The sequence below is a fragment of the Dipteris shenzhenensis genome, chromosome 33 (assembly GCF_047967505.1).
Source record: "Dipteris shenzhenensis isolate YYH24624 ecotype China chromosome 33, Dip_SZ_1.0, whole genome shotgun sequence".
NCBI classification, from domain to species: Eukaryota; Viridiplantae; Streptophyta; class Polypodiopsida; order Gleicheniales; family Dipteridaceae; genus Dipteris; species Dipteris shenzhenensis.
Genome location: NC_141628.1, coordinates 29,626,894 through 29,649,556, shown reverse-complemented (window position 1 = coordinate 29,649,556; position 22,663 = coordinate 29,626,894). Strand labels below are relative to the sequence as shown.

General features: G+C 41.0%; 1 protein-coding gene across 1 annotated transcript; it reads left to right on the top strand.

Moving 5' to 3' along the window:
- Positions 1-3,757: 3,757 nt before the first annotated feature.
- Positions 3,758-6,496, top strand: LOC147879937 (aspartate-glutamate racemase family). Its single transcript, XM_087371847.1, has 2 exons — positions 3,758-4,989; positions 5,104-6,496. Exons 1-2 carry the CDS (start codon positions 4,201-4,203, stop codon positions 5,401-5,403), a joined length of 1,089 nt encoding a protein of 362 aa, XP_087227973.1. The 5' UTR covers positions 3,758-4,200; the 3' UTR covers positions 5,404-6,496.
- Positions 6,497-22,663: the final 16,167 nt, after the last annotated feature.

The window sequence follows — 22,663 nt, the reverse complement described above, 5'->3', positions numbered from 1 at the left end:
TAGGTAGTGCACCCTCACTCTGATCCAATGCTAGAAACCAGCATGGGAAAGCCCTCTAAGGCCTTCACTCAAAGAAAGTAAGAGCATACAATACATGCCGCTTGCTTTGATCCCACTACAACTTCTTTTGACTCCCCAACGTGGTGCTACCACGGACACAAGTCTTTCTGTAAGTAGTGCCTTCCCCTTTGTATTGCACCACTAAAATTTCAACCTTAGCAATAGGATGGGGACATCCTCTTAGTAGGCTCCAAGCATTGGAAAAGATACATTCACATAGGAATCGTGTACATATGACTACTCCCCTTTGGACTCCTCTAACAAAGGTAAGAGCCACCAAGGGACATCAAGGCTTACTTTGCTGGCCACTCCATTGACCTCATTTAACCCCTGAAGGGGCCTTCACCACTCGCTTAGCCAAGCATTAGTATGCCCTATAGCAACAATTTGATAGCATCCCTCGATTACTCACAGTGTTAGTTGTAAGTTTAAATGATGTATTTGTAGGATATTAACATGTTTTCAAGCTAAATGCAAGTTTACATATGCAAGATGAGTTATACAGTGAGGAAGCATGTGCATCTTATGACATATGTGACTACTTATATCGTTTGATGCATAACTCAGATTTGTTGTGGTATTATATGCAAAAAAATTTAGTTTAGTGTGCACTTTGTATATATCATACAATTAGTTTTCAGGGATGACCATTCGGATATTATATGAAAATTAAGGGTTTTGAGGTTATATTTCAATTGCAAATTAAATGAAAGAGGGGGTTTGATGAATGAACATCTTTTTCCTATTCCTAGATCAACATACAAATTAAGAGGGTGTTTGGTTATCGTAAGTTATTATAAAATGGTAGTTCTTAACTTTAGAGCATAAGCATGATAGTTCTTTATTTTAGAGCATAAACATTATAGTTCTTACTTTTAGAGCATAAGCATGTATCTCTTGATGAATTTAATGAATGCATAATATTTTGTGTGGATATACTTCTCCTATTGCAATCCTTAGGTAATTTACATTGATAGGTGGATTTCGAGGACCCTAATTTTCAGTTGCTCGTCATAGGAACTAGGTGAAGCTGTGATATTGTGTCTCTTAGGTCACGTTTTGCTTAGAAGAAGCATGCATATATGAAAAGCAGGTCACACCTCCGAGAAAAAGTAGTTTATACTATTTTAGCCATGATGTTTAATCCATAACTCGAATTTAGGACTGTTCTTTTTGTTGGAAAGCTGAAATTGTGCTCTACAACTTCCCAAAAAAATTGGGATGGGATGTTAGGTTGAAAATACAGATTATGGAGCACGACCTAGTTTTTTATGTTGGAAGGCTGCTCCTATTTTGCAGCTAAGATTTCAGTGGTCACAGTAGTAATTATTGGATCTATGAGAGAAGCGCTCCTTAACATCAGTGCTGACCTTCTTGTTAGTTGTTATGAATGATTGTCTGTGCGGAAAATCAACTTGAAGCATTGCAAATCGTCAGATAAATTGTACATGTTATTCAATCTTTTGGAGCCACCAATTTTGAGCTTTGTTTCTCTATTTCTTGAATTATGACAGGTCATTTTCAAGCATGTTGATGAAATAAATAGGTTGTGGGTTCATCTTCAATGCTCTTATTGTGTTTGTGAATTGAAGAGCTATTATAGTGGTCACCCATAGTCCTTTATTTCAGAGCCCCCGTCAAGGAGTTTCCTGTGACTGAGGAGAAGTATTCACGTTACATATGTAGCTGTTGTTGCAAGAGCGAGATGGACCAAGATTTATCCACGTTTCTTGGATTGCCTAATGAGAATGCTTCTCAATTCATATAAGGCTTGGAGTGCACAGTGTTGCTAAAAGGAAGAGATTGACTAAAAGTTCTGTTGCAAATCCTAGGGTATTAATAGTCTGCAAGTAGAATTGAAGAGATGGTTTCGAAGTTTCATTTAAGGCATGTTGGGAACCCAAAATAGGGATGCAAAATGTCAAGAAGTAAGAGCTAGTTTTTTGCTCCAATATGCATGTACAAGGGATCCCAATAGGAACTGGAAGGAATTTTACAACTACTAGCAAGCACCCAATCAAGAAATGGACCGCAACTTGAACAACTTTATTGAGCTATGGTAGGGATGGAGGGATTCCTGACATCCTAAAGTGCAGAGATTTGTTGCTAGACTCATGCCAAATTGCAAGTTGAATGTAAAGTTTAAGAATCCTTGTATGTTTGGTGAAGCTATTGCAATTGTAGGTGCCAAGGAGTGGAAAATGCATCAACAATTGGGTCTGATCAATGTGGTGAGCTTACATGGGAAGTGGTCTTATGCATCAAAGCCATGGGATGTGGTCTCCATGGCTCCCAACTCTAGCTCTGCAAAGCCCCAATCCCCCATCCCTTCCACTTCAGCCTTGCGTTTGATGGAGTCGTTCTCTAATCTCAGGGGACGGTTTGACTTGGCTGACCCCAACCAAATCAATCCGTTTGCTAGGCAAAAGAGGGGAGCAACAAGACCCATCACCAATTGCACTATCTGGTAATGCACCAGGCAACCTCATACCCACGTATCAGCAGCCAAGGGACCCTCAAGGCCGCACGTAAGTTGCACATATAGTTCTATGAGGGAGAACCATCCTTCACAAGGACTTCTAAGCCCAGGGTACCCAAAACTTATGCATGGTCCAATCATAGTGCATTGTCCACTACATATGATAGCCTCCCACTAATCAAAAAACTCTCTATCAAACCTTAGACCACTAAGAACTACCCCATGAGGACATAGTTTAGAGAATAACCCCAACAATCCCCCCCACGATCAAAATGGGGAGCAATCAGAAAAAGAACAAAGCACCTACTACGTGACCTACTACGTGATCAGTTCTAAGCCCAATCACCTTGAACGAGGATCACCAAAAAGCAAGCGGGCCAACATCTATTCCAATTCTTCTTTGACTTTAGCAGGAACTGACACAGAGGGATGAGGAGCTGTAAGAGTAGCCATAGGAGCTGGCGGAGGGGCAACAGGATTGCGCATTTTCTCCATTGTGACACGTCAGGTGGCTCATGCATTGCGCCATGTCGCCTCTCCTCCCATGGTGTTGTGCCACGTCACCTAGAACTACACCTGCCATGTCATTGTTGCTCGTGTAGCTCCGGCCCTTTCGAGTTGGAAATCCGGGGCCGATTCCGGGCACACCCCAACGTGGCCGGAATTGGTTGACAAGAGGCGGAATTGGAAGGGATTCCGCGGACCAATTCCCGATCACGTCAACCAATGCCGTTGGCGCTGTGGGTCGAATGTGGAATCTGTGGCAATTTGTATAATGTCAATCTTTTAGCATCAAACACTCTCTCTATGATTTATCTTGCAGGGCTATGAGATGACGGAAAGCTGCGTGATGTGTGGTAGAAATGCACATTGCAGATCAGCAAGATTCGACAAGGAATCATACAGCGTTGCGATGATGCAATTCGACCGCACGGATGCTGAAATCACCAGCAGTGATTCAAACAGAGAGGAAGTGGTAATTCGCGATTCAAACAGAGAGGAATTGCTAATTCAAACAGTGATTCAAACAGCAAGGAAGTGGTAATTCGCAATTCAAACATTGATTCAAACAGAGAAGAAGTGGTAAATTCAAACAGCGATTCAAACGGAGAGGAAGTGCTAATTCAAACAGAGAGGAAGTGGTAATTCAAACAATGAATCGTACAGCGGAAGCTGTAATTCGCGATTCTCCACTGTCGATTCCAACAAGCCCCGTGATATTTCCGACATTGATTCAAACAGAGCGGACGTGGTAATTCGCAATTCTCCACTGTCGATTCCATCAAGCTCCGTGATCTTTCCGACAAATTTTTGAGACAACAGCGGTGGAGTTAAGATTGCGAACGGGTGGCTTGTCTGCCTTGTCACGATGCGCTGGGTACCTGTCTTGTCGAGGAGGAGGTAAGATTGTTTTTGGGAATCTTCAAATGCTTCGTAGCTCTTGTTGGTTGTCAAATCCTGCTGCATCGCAGCGATCGCGAAGTGTTTGTCCACTTTGCCTTCTCTGTCCTCTGGCAACAGCTCGCTTCCTATCCATTTGGTAGAGGAACCTGAAGGTTAATCCACTTCCTGAAAGCACAGATCACAGAAGCAGCGTGCCGCAAAAACTTCATCTCCGTCTCCATCCATCCATCAACCTTCCAAATCCTGTGCTCCTGCAAATGACCTTTCCAGGGGTGGTTGTATCCAAGCCCTCCTCGGGGCTTCGAGAGTCTTACAGGCCGTTCGAGCTTTCGGAGTCGCGAACTCCGCTGCCAAGACGTCGTTCTGCTGATCAAACTTTTGGGTTTAGTCTATCTCCTGCGACGGTTCGCAACAGAACGCAGACAGAGTTTCTTGTCCAATCTTATGAAAGGTCGTTCGATCAGAAGGAAGGTAGGCACCACGACCGCCACATTTTTCCATCGTCCGATAACCACAGTGTCTCTCCGTCATCCTCTGAAGCCGTGCCGGCAGCGCAACACTTGAGGGCCGCCAATACGGTGGGCATTCTGGGAGGCATCTCAACTGTGGCTACTGTAAATTTCATGAAGAAACTTGTGGAAGCTGCAAACAAAGGCGATGTATGTGAAAACATACCCCTTGTTGTGAGCTGTGGCACTCACTCGCAGGTGAAAACAGCTGGTGAGCACGAGATCTCGAGACTCTATCAATCAAGTCTAATTCATCCTGTAAGTTCATCTATCTCAGGCTTAGTGGAGCGCAGAAAGTTTTTAGAACGATCGGGGGCGAGGTGTATTGTTTTGCCGTGCCAGATCTCACATTTGTGGTTTGATAAGGTTGCCCAAGGCTGTTCTGTTCCTGTCCTGCACATTGCAGACTGTCTGGCTGAAGAATTGGCCTGCTTGAATCTGCGGCCAATAGAGTGTGGAAGCTGTCCTAAAATAGGGATCCTGGGAACGAACGCCACTCTGAAAGCTGGTTTCTATCAACGCAGCTTGATGCAAAAGGTGAACAATCTCTGCCCTTGGTGTTGATGCGAAGCCTACTTGCAAAGCTCGTTTCTTTCAGCTTTATGGAATTTACCTCCGGATTCAAGATTGGCCCTTGTGATAATCATGCAGGAATTCGAAGTTGTTTTGCCGGACACTGCTACAATGGAACATGCAGTGTTGCCTGGCATCGCAGCGTTGCAAAGGCAAGATATGGAGGGAGCTCGAAACCTACTGCGTATTGCTGTTCAGGTGTTGCTAGTGAATGCTGTGAATCTGGTCGTACTAGCCTGTCATGATATGGCGTCTGCTTTCCCTCCCGATGATCCACTCCTTAAAAAGTGCATCGATCCTACCGAATCCTTATCTAGAGCCACTGTGAAGTGGTCTAAAAAACAGACGACTTCACACTCTGGCAAAACGAGTTACTGAGGAGGCCATTCTGCTGTTATAACTATCATGGATCATACAGACTTATTGAACCTCACGCCCTTTTACCTTGACAACTTGTGCAAGTCAGGAATGCAGACCATGCTTTTGACCTTACTAGACTGCCCCAGCAGCTGAGAATGATAGTAGGTGTCTGCTCATTCCACTGATTTGTTTCCTGGCATGCTGCTGTAGTTCGCTTGTTTCTTTGGCTTCTCAGACTTTCTTTTGCTGTCCGTCTTCTTCTTTACTGGGCTCATAGTCCTGAGCGCCGAGTGGACATACTTTCGTAGCACAAGAACCTTGCTTTGTATTACTTTTTCTACTCTTGCACAACAGTAGTGCTCTTTGAAGCTTGGGATGTTTGGCTACAGCCCACAACATTTGAAATTGGTGATTCTAACATAAGTGGATGTAGTGGCTACTGACCAAATAAAGTTATTTGCTGGGTGAACATATGAATTTGATAGAATCTATGCTTTGGGAAGAAGTCAGTTGCGACACTGAAAGTAAGAGAGGTGCTGGGTTTGGAGAGCAATGGCAAGATACAGTCTTGCAAATAGCTGTGACAGTGTTTTAGCAAGAGAGGCGCTCAGAAATGGCAAGATACAGTCTTACAAATAGCTGTGACACTGTTTTAGCAAGAGAGGTGCTGGGGTTGGAGAGCAATGGAAAAATACAGTCTTACAAATAGCTGTGACACTGTTTTAGCCGTGGTGGTGGCAGACAAACCCAGAATTTAGGTCATGGGGAGTCAAAGAAGGGGAAAATCTCAGAATTCCGGCAGCACGACACTCCCTGAGCCGACTTGAATATACTGCTGAGTAAACCCAGGACTCTGGATATAGGAAGGCAAAACGAAAATGCATCCAGAACTGAAACAGGAGTCTGCACAGTGCTTCCCAAAGCAGAAACAAGGTATACTAAGGACTCACAGTACATGACAATGCAAAATGGTAGCAGGAAAACTCTCAAATTGTATGCAACTAGAAATGTTCTGACATTTCTGTGGGATAGACAACTGGGTAAATCATTGTACGCAATGTTGAATGTATGAAATCTGCGATGTATCGATCCTCGAAAATGTAATTGATCCTTTCTGTGAGTCATGAGCATTCGACAAGCAATCAATAATCTGGCAGAGAGAGAGACAGGGAGAGAAACTATAACAATAATCAAACTGCTGAAGGAGTATTTGGATATTGGGAAGAGGATTGTATAGCCGAGAGATGACTGTATTCTAAATGGTCCCAACATAAACATCGCACGTAATGGCTGATGAAGTATATCTGTTTTTGCTTTGAACAATTGGTGAATTCCAGACGTCTACAAAGGAGATAAAAAGAACAGACCAACAATTTTTTTAAACGGGTCCTGCCAGACCATGTAGAAGACAATGAAGCTTCAGAATATGTCTGATTGCTGCAAGAAGAGAGGATAACGTAAGATAAGTAGCCGATATTAGGTTGTAATCAGAGCTTAGAATAAATCTAGATGATTGCAAGAAGAGAGGATAATGTAAGATCAGGCGGCAATGAAAAACAAAGTTGGAAAGAGAATTCCTTGTCTCAATCAAAATTGATCTTAACAATCACCAGGACAGAGGTTATCGTTTCCCAGGCAGACCGAAGATGTTCCTGCTGACCCAAGTTGGTAACATGCCTTGGGATATGAAAATGATTCAGAAATCTATTAATCATGCTAAATAGTAGCTGGGATTGGCTTTGCTGGAGACATGCCTTACGAGGTGAATTGTGTCATCAGAAATCACTCTTGGGAGACTGCAAACAATAAGAAAGAATTTTCGGTGTAATTCTAAGCTGAGGCCCTTAATGGAGCAATTGTGGGTTTCCAAGGTTAGTTTCTTACTTAGCATAGATGATGAGCTCAAAGGTAGGCTTGCTTAACAAGGCTTTGACTGCGTTGTTCTCTTTTCACTGCCTCCATATAAGCATTACTTGCTATTGCATAGGCCCCCACAAACTGAATGTACATGAGATGTCATAGTAAGTAGTCCTTTTCTATGTGTGATGCAATTCACGGTTTTCAACCTTGTGACTCTCATGAGAGTGAAGCTGCACTATGTGCTGTGTTTTCCAAGGATGAATTTGGGGATGTTCTTGGCTGGATTCATCTAGATATGTTGCAGCCTTATTAGCGGACATGTCGTGTCTCACTGATATTGTGATCAATTGTATCTATCTTAAGTGGTGTGTAGCTTGTCTAAGCATTATTTTACACTCGTTTGGAAGAGATGAAACTGAAATCGTTTAGTCTTCACAAGCAATTGTAGCTTACATGAAGAGAATGTGGACTAGTTTTTAATTCACCTTGTCCTTTAGTTCTAGCCATTGTCACGTTTGAGTCTGCAGTTCACCTCGAGAGTGCTGGTAGAGGCTTAGATCTTTGTATGGATGCTCAAGTATGTGTGGGTGAGCGGATATGTATGTGAGAGAGCATATGATTATATTATGGTTGCTCCCACCATTGGGTGCCCATCCATGGCATCTGTATAGATAACATAGTAGCCAGCCCTTCCTTTGCATAAGAGCTGTAGCTTGAAGAAGAGGACATTGACTACTTTTTAGTTAGTCTTGTCCTTTAGTGCTGAGCCTCTATCACGCCCTTCACCCTTGGAGTGTTGACACAAACTCAATATGAATATCTTTGTATAGATGGATGCTCAAGTATGTGTGGGGATGTGTGGATATGTATCTGTGAGAGCATGTGTTTGTTTTAAGCAATAGGAAAAAGGGATCTCATTTTGAGGCCTTTTAGGGTTTCAAAAAAATGTCTCTCAACCAATGAGGAGAAGGCCAACGTAATGTAGAAATTCCACAAAAAAGCCAAAAATATGAAAAAGAAAATAGTACTTATGTTGTTACAAGCATGTGGCATTAATGAGAAGATTTGTTTTTTTTTCTTTTATGGTTTGCCTATCGTATCAAGAGATGTGGACCCAAAATCGAAACAGAGCTCCATTTTGAAACCTTCCCGTGTGGTGACCCAAAACAACCATCCACTTTCTCTTGTTCTCCGGTGCCATTCTCTCTTCAACAAGCATTCCTCTACTTTCACCACGACAAGCCATTCCAGTCTCTCTTCGACAAGTATTCCTTGTTGCATCACTATTGTTGTTTTGCTCTTAAACTTTCAAGACAATAAGCTCATTTCACCTTTTATTTGCTTATTCTTAGTTTCGTTCATTTTTGTTAATGTCTTACTATTTTGTTGTGTGTTTCTTTGACTTCGTGGGTATTCGAGTGAGGATTTTAGATGGCAACCAAAAACCTTGGTCATGCCACTATGAAATGGTCTATCGCTCTACCTGGCGAAGATGTGGATGTGCAAAGTATCTCTTTGCCACGAAGACCTACCTCACTAATCTCATGTGTAAAAGCTTCCAATACTATGAATGTGGACGGTAGCTGGAAAAAGATAGCAGTGGCAAAAGGAGATTGGGTTCTAATGCAACCCAACAAGCGGAGAAAGCAACGATCAACTAACACTTTTTTGGCTTCTTGGAAAGGCAGAGTGAAAGATTTTAGAGTAAAAAGGGAAGGCACAAGATGTGTCAGAGAGGTTTGGATACAACATGTCTACATGCATCGAGAACTTGTATTGCGAAATTATCCTGCTCATCTTCCACACCATAGACCCAATTGTAAGTGTATTTGTGTAATGAAACACTTGAAACGAAATAACTGTTTGTTTCTATGACAGATAGTCTCTTTGTTTTGGTTCAGATATATATCCCTCATCATACGAAGAATGGCAACCAATGGAATGCATACTAGGATTCTTTGATGCTTTACATTGTGCTATTGGGGAGCTACAGTACAAAGGTAGAAAATCAACAATGCTGGCTGAATCGGGTATCATGATCACTTTTATCAATTGATGGACAATGCTCACTCACATGGTTTATTAAAAAAGCAAGATCTCCCGGCGTGGAATACAGTAGATTGGCCAATCCCTGATGACAGCATCATAGAATCATATAGAGCCAAACTATTTTCGGAAGTACAGCATTCCCTGAAACCAAATATTGCTACCAGGATAGTTAAAATCAACATTTTTATACCACTTACAGTTTTTGTAGAACTTTTTTAGTATAATCTAGTTAAAGTTTGTAAGACAATGTTGACTTTCAGAGCAAAAGGGTATGATGAAGTTTCAATTCCAAACTTTTTGGATAACAATTGGAATAGAATAGTGGCCAACAATGTGTATTGTGAGGTTGTTCATAACTCCATCAACATTAAGTACATGATTGCCTTGAAAAACTTTATTTTCTCTTTGATGCTTTACATGGTGCTATTGGGGAGCTACAGTACAAAGGTAGAAAATCAACAACGCTGGCTGAATCGAGTATATTTTTTTATGATCACTTTTATCAATTGATGGACAATGCTCACTCACATGGTTTATTAAAAAAGAAAGATCTCCCGGTGTGGAATACAGTTGATTGGCCAATCCCTGATGATAGCATCATAGAATCATACAGAGCCAAACTATTTTCAGAAGTACAGCATTCCCTGAAACCAAATATTGCTACCAGGATAGTTAAAATCAACATTTTTATGCCACTTATAGTTTTTGTAGAACTTTTTTAGGATAATCCATTTAAAGTTTGTAAGACAATGTTGACTTTCAGAGCAAAAGGGTATGATGAAGTTTCAATTCCAAACTTTTTGGATAACAATTGGAATAGAATAGTGGTCAATAATGTGTATTGTGAGGTTGTTCATAACTCCATCAACATTAAGTACATGATTGCCTTGCAAAACTTTATTTTCTCTTTTTACTATAAATGCAGTAGGATGATAGGCACAAAACTTGTGGCAATGGACCAAGACGAGAGGTCATCAGGTCTAATAATTGAAATCAATGTTATTGAGAAAGACATGCTTCTAACATCCATCTCACTAGGACAATGCTGCACTCTCTATCAGTTACACAATGACATTATTATGGAGACTGAGAACAATATGTGTAAAGAATTTTCATTCATTTTGAACAATAGGAAAGTAAGTTGGTTTCAAACCTATGTTTCTCCTAATTTGACCACCCTGTGTTTCTCCTAATTTGATTCTCTTTACATTTGCATAATACATTTACGTATTGCTAAAGATTTATTTTTGCAGATACTTCAAAGGAGCGAAAGAAAAATTCAATGCAAGGGCATTGTAAATAGAACAATTCAGATAATACAAAGCTATTGACTCTAGGTATTACTTGCAACAAAAAAAAAAAGTTGACATTTCATGTATTAATACAAAATGATTACAAGTATCATCTATTTTTCTATTGTTGCTTAGAATCTCTCTCTTGACTTTTTTTATAGTGGAGACTCCTTCTAAGAATCTTCCACATGCTACTCAAGTTGCTGCTACTGTGGATCCTGTTGCTATACATCCTGTTGCTCTACATCTAGCTATAGCACATCCTCCTTCGGTACTGCCTCCTTGTGCATCGACTCCTCTTGCTGCTTTAGTGTCCCTGCCTCCTCGTCCATGGGCTCAAGCTCAGCCTCGTGTTGCTTTGATGTCCCTACCTCCTCATGCATAGGCTCGGGCTTTTGGAAAAGATCAACTGTAGGCTTTCCTTCCACATCCTTCAAGAATTCTTCAAGCAGCTCATCAACACCGACACCTTCTAGAATATCTTCTAGATTGCTAGTGACAGGGACATTATGAGCCTCTTGTCCAACCCGGAGATCCTCAGGGCCTTTTGAGCCCTCTCCTATATGGATTGTTCGATCTAGTGCTGGACAAGGGGAAGAGACCTCTAGCAGCTTCAAAATTGTCTTTGCTATGAAGCTATGTACATATTCAGAGCCAAAACTATCCTCTTTCATCTGTAATAAAAACAAAGAATGTTTTCAATCTTTTTTGTATCAATGCATTGAATTTAGAACTTCTTAAATAGTATGCAATAAAAGTACTCACAAATTCACGTTGTTTCTCTAAAAATTATGTGTCCATCATATATTTTGCAGTTACTAGAGTCCTCCATCCACAAGAGAAAGGATCCTCATGTTGTGGTGTCTGTTTTATCAAAATAGAAAGCTAAGATGTATATTGGACTATGAAGAGTGCAAAAATATGAGGGAGATAAAGATAAATGACAATGATTACTGTACGTACAATGGCATTGGTTGAGTTGAATCTAACATGTTTTACTTTCGATCACGAAGGTCCAGTGCATCCATTAGTCTTTTGAGACAACTGCAATGGGAATGAAGGACAACAAAATATAAAATTAATACTTCTGCATGTAAAAGCGATATGGTTGACTTTTTAAGAGAAAACCTGAAAATCATGTTTTAGAGCAAAAGTATATGCAATGACTGACTTACAATTCAAAATCCTAGTGGGTACCCTTTAAGGAGTTGAAGGTATATCATAACTTCTGCTGTACATCTATATGCACCAAACTCCAATGATTGCTACAAGAGAAACAAATAACATGAGGGGATTAGACCAAGAGGGTGTAAATTTAATTTGAACATAACAGGACTTTGTCAATAGAGGGTAGTAGTGTAAAAAGGTCAGGGAACATAGTCTAAGCAATATGGGAGGAGAATCATATCACCCACATCCAAATTACAAAAACGAAACCACTTGGAAATGCTTTTGGTTGATGTCTTGTTATCCTTCAACTTGAAAGATATAGCTGGATCAACTATATGTGCTGAAGGCTCCAGTGGATCAGACTCTTCAAAAAACTACAAAAAATAACTTCACTTAGCTTATGAAAAAGTGAATGCTACAAAGACATAAACACAATTGACATAGAAAGATATACGTACTATCGAGCTGCAAGCATGATTGTGCAAGTGACATGTTTTTCATTCTATGCTAAAGCCATGATGCAATCTTTTGTCAAGTCCCAAGTCAGGTCATCATTCATAGTCTAGATAGCTACTTTGATTCTTGGTCCAAGTCGTAGGAGCTTCTACTGAATTTGCACCATCCTCACTTATGTCTGGGATTGCAAGACAGACATTATTTCTTTGACTCTCTCCCTGAGGGACTCTTCATAGGCAACCTTGCCTCTGGTCTCATGTTGGTGAGTGACCTCTATGATCTTGAGTCCATCATCTTTAGGTTTCATGGCTGGAGGTGTCAACAAGATATCTCTCATCTTGAGATCATTCCAATTTTTTGCATTAAGGATCTTGTCATATCTACACCTGACCCTTACAAGTGTTTGGATGTCTTTTTTCATGATAGCGACCCTATGTGCATGTGCTACTTCCATGATGGTGTCCATGAAAAAATCTATAAGCCACTCTTCAGTAGCTTCTTGGAGAGAAAGAAATGCAGTCCTTTGCCATCTAAAGTCCACATGCCAATTGATGCATATTGCCCTCACAAGCCTCTAGAATGGTGCCATGGGTACTGCATACCCTATGGCTTTGGTAAGTCTGAATTCCCTCGTGATTTCAAGCATAGAAATGGCCCCTTTGCCACATCTAACCCCAATATTGGAGGCCCTTGTTGAAAAGTAAGCAGCCTCTGAGAAAAGCATTGTTGCTAAGTAAAACATTTCTGTGTATTGCAGAAGCCCATATGGAGTCTAGCCTCATAAAAGAGCCTTTCTCGGAGAAACGCAATTGGGTTTTGATTGATTCGAAGAGATTTCCATAGGTCACTTCCCTTTGTTGAGCAGGGTTCAGGACAAAAAATAGTAGACAAGATTGGATATTTTTTCCACCCCTTAGCTTTGGCAGGTCGAATATGCTTGAAGTTCCATGCTAGAAGTGTAGCCCAATCAAGTTCAGGGCTTAGGAGGACTTTGAGAATCCATGTAGCAGCTAATTTCGCAACCGCCTATTTGATGTCTACCCCCCCAATACTCCTTCAGTCTTGGGTCAGGTGAAAAAGTTCCATCTAACTTTGGTGATTCGATTAGTTCCTCCCCACATAAAAGATATGCATTTGGAGATAAGCTTGCCTAGACCCGCCTAACTTGGATGCCAACAAGACAGGTAGAAAATGGTAATGGGGTATGGGAAATGGTTGAGAACCATTCGTCTTCCCACTAGATTGGCTTGAAATCCAAGCTTAGATTCCCGCAATGGTTGAAGTCCCTAAGCTTTCTAGACTGCTTTAGTACTTCCTGTGTTTTAAGGACGTTTCGTAGCCAAGATTCAGCCACCACTGATTCATCACTGTGTCTAGGGACAGTCCACAACTCCTCCACTTTGGATTGTATAGTACCTAGCTGGAAAAGGCTGGGGTCAACCTTAAACTAGAATGAGACTCTAGTTCTTGAGCCAAAGTCGCACTGAAGCAAAAGTGGTTTGTGATAAAAAATTGAGACTGTAGAGTAGGCAGTACTTTTGTAGCTAGAGGTAGTTTGGAGGAGAGTCTAAGAAAGATAGGCTCTATCAAGCCTTGCTTCTCTCCTTAACTCCCCTATTTGCTTGTTGGACCAAGTGAAGTCCCCCCTTGCACAGATTGTGTCAACCAACTGAGGAGAATCTTTGAGATCACTCCATAAATGAAGCTCATAACCTCTTAATGTGGTGCCTTTACCCAGCCATCTACCAGTCCTTCTTTCAACCATGTTAAAGTCTCCTATCAACACAACCTCTTCACCTAGATTAGATAAGGACTGCCACATAGTACCTCTCATGACAGCTTGTAGGTGCATACACTGGCACTAACGAGAACTTGATTCCTTTGAGAAGGCATTTCAACAAAATCCATCTATTGTCAGTGTCAACAACATCTAGGATGCTTTGGGAATAGTGTGACAAAATTCCAATAGCACACCCTCCTCTACCTTCTTCATGGGAGGTGGCAAACCAAGTCCTCTTATCAATACACTTGAGTCGTGCGTTTAGAGCTTCTCTTGTGGTTTTAACCTCTTGTAGAGTCAAAAAGGTTGCAGAAAGAGAATTATCTCTCGGCCAAGTGGCCAAGATACCTACCTTGTTGGGGAGGTGTTGAGGTCAATGAGACCATGAATGTTCAGGGGGCCAAGAAAGAAAGGGGTTTACTTACCATGCTTTTTCTGCCCCTTTTTGGCCCTAGGGTTTGGGCTACCTTGCATGCACAGTAGGAACTTTGGCTGTAGACAGTCTCCTCTTGCTATGAGCAGTGGCTGTAGGCTTACCTTTGACCACTATATATTAACATGGTATAGGGGGAAGAGGAAGATCTTCGATTCATCAAGATCCTCTGTCAGCATATCATTGCTCTTAATGACTTCATCCTCAAAGTCTTTGGCCCATTCATCTCCCTGTTCAAGCTTAGGAATGATGAGCTGGAGGCTGGGTTTAGGGACCCCATCTCTAATAACGCCTCGTAAGAGTTCTTCATTGGATGTCAAGGCTTACCTTTGACCACTATATATTAACCTAGTTGAGGGGGAAGAGGAAGATCTTCCTTCGATTCATCAAGATCCTCTATCAGCATATCATTGCTCTTAATGACTTCATCCTCAAAGTCTTTGGCCCATTCATCTCCTAGTTCCAGCTTGGGAATGAGCTGGAAGTTGGGTTCAGGGACCCGTCTCTGACAACACCTCATAAGCGTTCTTCATCGGGATGTCAGGAGTAAGCTTGGATTTGGGTAGTGGAGTGCCATCCTTTTTTTATTTAACCGGGTTGATTGGACAACAAACAAGAGCTTCCTATTGTTTGGGAGCTTCAGGCTATTTGGGAGTCCATTTCTCTTTAGGAACCTAAGGAGGATCAGTGTTCCCTTTGAGTTTGGATCGCTTTAAGGGATAGCTTTAAACTATGTGGTCCGATAGATCACACAAAAAACATGAATTGGGCAAGTTCTTATACATAAATTTTTGTTCTCTGATCACGACACCCCTACGATTGAGGATTACAATGGTTTCAAGCAACTCCTCAACTAAATCTAGTTGCACACAGACCTAAGGATTACCTGTGGGAATAATTAACTACTCTCTTGTGACACTGACTACCTCTCCTAGGCTGTTCCAAATTGAAGAAGCTTGATTACAGAGCAAGAATGGCAAGTCAGGAAGTTCTACCCAGAGGGGGAGAATAGTGGAGCGTGGGTTATCTAGGTTGAAGAAAGGAGACCACGTATCCAGATACAGCGGCTGATTGCACGGCTGATTGCACATCGTCTAGAGACCATGAAGTACTCTCGAAGCATGCTCGGCTTTTTCAAAGAGAAAAATGAAATATCCTCGTCTTAGGAAAGCGTACATTGGTGACTAAGTTGCCTCCCCTACTCTAGTTGGTTCTAAACCAATTCTCAAGAAATGTAGCTGGAGGACGTAGACCATGCAAATACCCAACAAGGCATTCGGTTCAAGCCATTTGACAGATTCATCAAGTAGATCTTCATCAACATGTGCAAAGACAGCTTTACCTAGTTTAGTAGACATCCTCTCTCCTAGAAGGCCTAAACACGGCTTTTGAAATCCTCGTGGAGCTTCAGGTGCTCAGTTTCTTGACTCTGTGCCATCGGTAGAGGGGGTGTTATCTTTGTGGGAGTTCTTGGAGTGCGAGGGACCTAGTCCATCTTCTTGGGATGGCTTCGTAGCTATGGTCTGGGTACCGTGCTTCGCTTCTTATACTCCCGCTTGTTCGGGAGCTGCCAAAAGGTTTTTTCTTTCTTTGAAGGAGGCTGTGAGAAGAAGGCCCCTCTACTTTGCTGGAGAGCCCCTGCGTATGAGGAGCTAGGTGTTGTAGCTTGTCCAGAGTGGCCAGGAGCTAGTGCTTTAGAGTTGAAAGCACCACGACCTGATGACTTTCCTAGCTTGCTTCCTCCGTGGCCTGAAAAGGTAAAGGTGTTTCCTCGTTCAAGGGTTCCTCTTTGGATTCCTTCTTGGGAACCGGTAGGAGAAGCCCTGATTTCTCTGCTTCCGTCTCTTCGACATTCTGCTGAGGTGGAGCAGCAAAGTTGTCGACTAGTGGAGGGAAGGATATGAGATCAGTGAAGTCAGGACCGAAGTATTCTTGATTAAAAGAAGGTCGAAGAGGCACAGCCACTGTCACGTCGTGCATGCGGAACGAGGGATTCTCTATGATTGTCATATATGGTGAAGTGAGAGTTGAGTGAGACAAAAACGTCAGAGGAAGGGATCCGTACTTGGGTCTGAGAGGAAGGGGAGGGAGCCTAGATTGCAAAGGACATAGGTCACTGTCGTCGTCTCCATCACCATCCTCCATCTCTCGTTGTGGTTTGCCTGTGCAAAATTTTGACTTGTACTTAATACTTTGAGAAAGGTTAAATGGTAATCAGCGTGATTGATTCTTCTTGAATCTAATTCGCTTGTTCCAATAATAGCAAAAATCTTTGAATTTTCTCTTAATTGGTCTTTTGGCCTTTCTACATCTAAGTCTTCTTGGGATGCCATTTGCACCAAGTCTTCCACCCTTGGAGAATCTTTGAGTTCAACCTCAACATTTATTGTTTTGCTACTCTACAATCATGCTTATTTGTTCTTCTTCATTGTTTTGCTATACTACACTCGTTCTCTATGGGGTCGAACTTGCAAGCGCATTCTTTGGGAAATTGAATCTCCTCCATCACAATTCTTAGACATTTATCCTCATGCTTTTGCATTTCCATGCCTGTCATACTTTTCACTTATTAGGTTTTAGACCAAAAACTCCAAAACCATACCTATTCCACAAATGTTTAGATTTTTTAGAATTGATCTCATTTCGGATCTCCGGATTACAAAAAATTTGGACTCAAAAAGGGGCCCTTTGGAGAATTACTAAAATATTAGAGGCTTGGATAAGGGAATATGGTATCCAGGAAGGAGATTATGCCATGTGGACTTCTCTGTAATAACAGAGGCTCCCCAAATCTAGGGGACATTTCATTTTTTTTCAAAATACCTCAAAAAACGTCATTGATGGTTCACAATAAAAATTATCTTTGACACGCCTGCTCTGACCATGTCAGGCCTCCTTATTTTCCTCCTAGGGCAAACTATCCCCTAGCTAGAACTATGCTTATGTTTTCCATTTGGTTCAACCATTTGGCCCAAACTTTGACTTCCTAACCAGCTCTTCCCCTATTCTCTCTCTTCCAAAACATTTCAAACATTCATTCCCGCCACTTTCTAGTAGGTGGTTTCAAAATATCTTCTTTCCACTCTTGCTTAGTCATTCTCTCTCCTCTTTGCTCACGTTTTTCTTCCACATTCAAAAATCTCTTAGAGAAACTTCTATCCAAGCTTTGTTCATCCCTCTTCTCTTCCATTCATTCTCTACTTATTTCACTCTCTCTTAGAAACCAAAGTTGCGACTTAAATCTGCTTGGAAGGAGTGAGAAAAATGAGTTTGCTCTCATTTTTAGTTCTTTCCTCACCTTTTTGGAGTATAGAGAGACCTCCTGAAGTTGCGACCTAAATCTGCTTGGAAGGAGTGAGAAAAGCAGGTGTTCTATCATTTTCAGCTCTTTTTCTACCTTTTTGGAGTATATAGAGTCAACTCCAAAAGAAGGAACACATACTTTCTAGGTAATGAAGTGATTTTGCCTTGAAAGTTTTGTTTGTATTAAGTAGATACGTTTTTGTATCACACTGTCTATATGTTTGTAACAAGAGACAGGGAAGAGGGAGAGATTAAGGTAGATGATATATAAAACTACAAGACCATTTTTGATATTTTTTTCTTCACTAGTATATGAGGGGTAGATAGAGGAAGGGAAGGAGAGAGAGAGAGAGAGAGAGAGAGAGAGAGAGAGAGAGAGATTATTTCAAACTGCTGTGTTGTTTTCTATTTGAGGGGATGAGTGAGGGAGAGAGAGACATAAAATAGTTGTTGTTTTCTTCATTAGTATAGGAGGGATAGATATAGGAAGGGAAGGAGAGAGAGAGAGAGAGAGAGAGAGAGAGAGAGATTATATTTGAAACTGCTATGTTTTTTTATCTGTTTGAGGGGATGAGTGAGGGAGAGAGATAGAAAATAGTCATTTTTTAATTTGCTAGTATAGGAGGGGTAGATAGAGGAAGGGAAAAGAGAGACATAGATTATATTTTGAACTTCTATGTTTTCTTTTATCGAGGGGATGATTAAGGTAGAGAGACAGAGATTGTATTTCAAACAGCTAGGTTTTAGAAGTATTTGAGAAAGAAGGAAGAAAAAGAGATCCTAATTAAAGAGTTTTGGGAGGGAGAGAGAGTGATATGATATTGATAATGTTTTCTTTGTTTGTGGAGAAACAGAGTAGGAAGAGAGCATATCGTAACTAAGTATTTCAAAAATAATTGATGTTTGTTTGTGTGAGGGGTACCTTGGAAGACAGACTGAGAGAGAGAAGTATTCTATGTTTTTTGTAATAATAATTAGTTTGCTTTTGTGAGAGATTTAGTTAAAGGAGAGAGGGAAGGAGGGGGAGGGAGGGAGGGAGCGAGAGAGAGAGAGAGAGAGAGAGAGAGAGAGAGAGAGAGAGAGAGAGAGAGAGAGAAACTTGCAAAGAAAGAGAAAGAGAGGGATAGAGAAAGAGAGAATAGAAGACATAAATTTGGAGGGTCTTTGGAAGTAGAAAGAGCTAATTTTAATCATATGGCACATGGGAAGAAACTATGGAAGTAGAAAATGATAGATACAGAAGTAGTTTACAATCTGTTGTATTGAAGAATGTTAAGGATGAGCATGGGGAATGGATTCCTCAACTCTAGAGAAAATATTCTTGGATCACAATGCAACCCACTAATCGTGGGTCGGAAGGATGCAATGGACATCTCCAAACATTGGAAGGGAAGGATCTTAGATTTTAAATTTCTCCTGGTAGTAACACAATGGCACAGGTATATATTCAGCATGTCTTTACCCATGTAAACATATATGTGCATCCGAATGCAGGACTTCCATAGCGTAGGCTCAATTGTAAGTTTTTCAAAGTGTCCTAGTACTTCATTTGCATTTTAGAGTATTTGCATTTATTTGGGGACGTTGACACTACTGTCTTAGGCCTTGTATTTGTTTTACAGACTTACATCCATCTACTTACAAAGAGTGGGAGCCTGCAGCATGCGTAACTGGGGTGTTGCATGTCCTCCATGTTGAGATCGAGAGTCTTCAATATGAAGGTCACACACCATGAGAATTAAAAAAGGATGGGATCTTCTTTTATGAATCAATGTTCATTGTGTCAGATGAAGAAGGACAATATGGTAGATTAGAATTTCTTCCCCTGCCCTCTTTTGATAGTCCAGAATGGCCACTTCCAAGCATGGAGATAAGTGAATCATATAGATATATAATGTTTAATGATGTGAGAAATGCTATGAAGCCAACTACTGGTGGAAGAAATGCTAGGTTGAGCTAGTTTCTTCCATTTCCATGCTTTGTTGATTTCTTTGTAAGTTGTAGGCAATTAAGGAAAACAAAGATTACTTACACTTGCAAGAGCTTAGAAATGGACTAGCTATCTAAGCTATTTGACAATGGATGGACAACAAGAACATGTTATGCCAAAGATTTAGTACAATGTGGATTGAACACTTCAAATGTGACATTTCGGTGAGCAAATCTTACAATTCTTGTTTGTATAAAAAATGATCAGGATGCTACGTATAGATCCCAAATTTTGCAGGTATTTCATTGGAAGGCAAAATCTTTGCATGAATTTCACATATAGAAGGTTTAGATGGAAGAACATTAAATGGGAGGAAATGGATGATGATCTGTGTGATGGGACTTACAGTCCTATTATCGAGGTATCAATTTATCGACAAGGACATTATTATATGATTTTTAATACTATTTGCAAACTTACATGTGGGCAAAATCACAGGTGTCAAAGCGATCCTATTGTGGTCATACAACAACTGTGCTTTTATTCAAGGGCGTATTCATCCTCATCAACAAGCTTATTTACTCAAGGTATGAAGTGCATAATTTGTGCACTAGGTGTTTACTTTGTTGTATCAAAATTGTTTGCCACACACACACACATATACACATACCAAGAATTTTCTAATATTATCGCATCTATATTTCTCCGATGGGCAAAAACTTTGTGCATGCCTCAACCTAGGTCGTATTGACTTGCATACAAAGTGGTGCACCCATCCCATGAGTACTTGTTTGGATAACACACCTCCAAATGTATTTTATGACGATTGTGCATAACACTAGGAACAAAATGGTGTATAATGTGAGATCGACTACGCAAAGCATATCCAATGGACACAATACTTTGCACATTCCTCAACCTAGGCAGTATTGGCTTGTGTGCAAAGTGGCATCCCCATCCGATAAGTACTTGTTTGAAAAATACACCTACGATCGTGTTTTTTGATGGTTGTACATGACACCAAGGCCAAAAATGGTATTTAATACTCAATCTACCATGTAAAGCATATCCAATGGGCACAATACTTTGCACATGCCTCAAAAGTGGTGGTATGGTATTCCATGCAAAGTGGAACGCCCATTCAATAAGTGCTTTTTAGAATATCACACCTAGGACCATGTTTTTTATTGGTTGTTGTCCATGACACTAAGGCAAAAACGCTGATTTATGCTTAATTGACAATGCAACGCATATGCGATCATCACAATACTTTGCACACATCTCAACCTAGGTATTATTGACTTACATGCAAAGTGGCGTGCCCATCCCATAAGTACTTAGTCGAATAACACATCTAGGACCGCATTTTTTGACGGTTGTGCATGACACTAAGGCCAAAACAGTGTTTAATGCTTGTTCGACAATGCAAAGCATATCCGATGGGCACAATACTTTGCACACACCTTCAACTAGGTGGAATTGACTTACATGCAAAGTGGCACACCAATCCCATAAGTGCTTGATCGGATAACTTACCTAGCAACGTGGTTTTTTACGGATGTGCATGACACTAGAGCAAAAATAGTATTTAATGCTCGATCGACCATGCAAAGGATATCCGATGGGACAACACTTTTTGTATGCCTCAACCTAGGTGGTATTGAAATGTTCTCAAAGAGGCACACCCATCTGATAAGTACTTGGTCAGATAACACACCCAAGGGCGTGTTTTTTTGCGGATGTCCATATCACTAGGGAAAAAATGGTGTATAATGTGTGATCGACCATGCAAAACATATCCAATGGTGACAATAATTTGCACGCACCTCAATGTAGTTGAAATAGACTTGCTTGCAAAGTGGATCCCCCATCCAATAAGTACTTATTTGAATAACACGCCTACCGTCGTGTTTTTATATGGTTGTGCATGACACTAAGGCAAAAACGGTGTTTTATGCTTGATCGACAATGCAAAGCATATCCGATGGGCACAATACTTTGCACACACCTTCAACTAGGTGGAATTGACTTACATGCAAAGTGGCATTCCCATCGCATAAGTACTTGATCGGATAACACACCTAACAGCGTGTTTTTTTACGGATGTGCATGACACTAGGGCAAAAATGGTATTTAATGCTCGATCGACCATGCAAAGCATATCCGATGGGCACAATACTTTTCCTATACCTTAACCTAGGTGGTATTGAAATGTTCTCAAAGAGGCACACCCATCCGATAAGTACTAGGTCAGATAACATACCTAAGGGCATGTTTTTTTGCGGATGTGCATATCACTATGGGAAAAACGTTGTATAATGTGTAATCGACCATGTAGAGCATATACGATGGTGAAAATACTTTGCACGCATCTCAACCTAGTTGAAACGGACTTGCGTGCAAATTGGAGCCCCCATCTGATAAGTACTTGTTTGATTAACACACTTAGGACCGTATTTTTTCATGGTTGTGCATGACACTAAGGCAAAAACGGTGTTTTATGCTTGATTCACAATGCAAAGCATATCAGATGGGCACAATACTTTGCACACACCTTCAACTAGGTGAAATTGACTTACATGCAAAGTGGTACACCCATCCCATAAGTGCTTGATCGGATAACATACCTAGCAGCGTGTTTTTTTTATGGATGTGCATGACACTAGAGCAAAAATAGTATTTAATACTTGATCGACCATGCAAAGGATATCCGATGGGCACAACACTTTTCTCACATTGCAAGCTAGGTGGTATTGAAATGTTCTCAAAGAGGCACACCCATCCGATAAGTACTTGGTCAGATAACACACCTAAGGGCGTGTTTTTTTGTGGATGTGCATATCACTAGGGAAAAAACGGTGTATAATGCGTGATCGACCATGCAAATCATATCCATTGGTGACAATACTTTGCGTGCACCTCAATGTAGTTGAAAAAAACTTGCATGCAAAGTGGAGCCCCCATCCGATAAGTACTTGGTTAATTAACACACTTAGGACCGTGTT

Coding starts and splice junctions, on each gene's coding strand:
- LOC147879937 (XM_087371847.1), top strand. CDS start 4,201: ATGACCTTTCCAGGGGTGGTTGTATCCAAGCCCTCCTCGGGGCTTCGA. Junction 4,990..5,103: donor AACGCAGCTTGATGCAAAAG/GTGAACAATCTC, acceptor ATAATCATGCAG/GAATTCGAAGTTGTTTTGCC.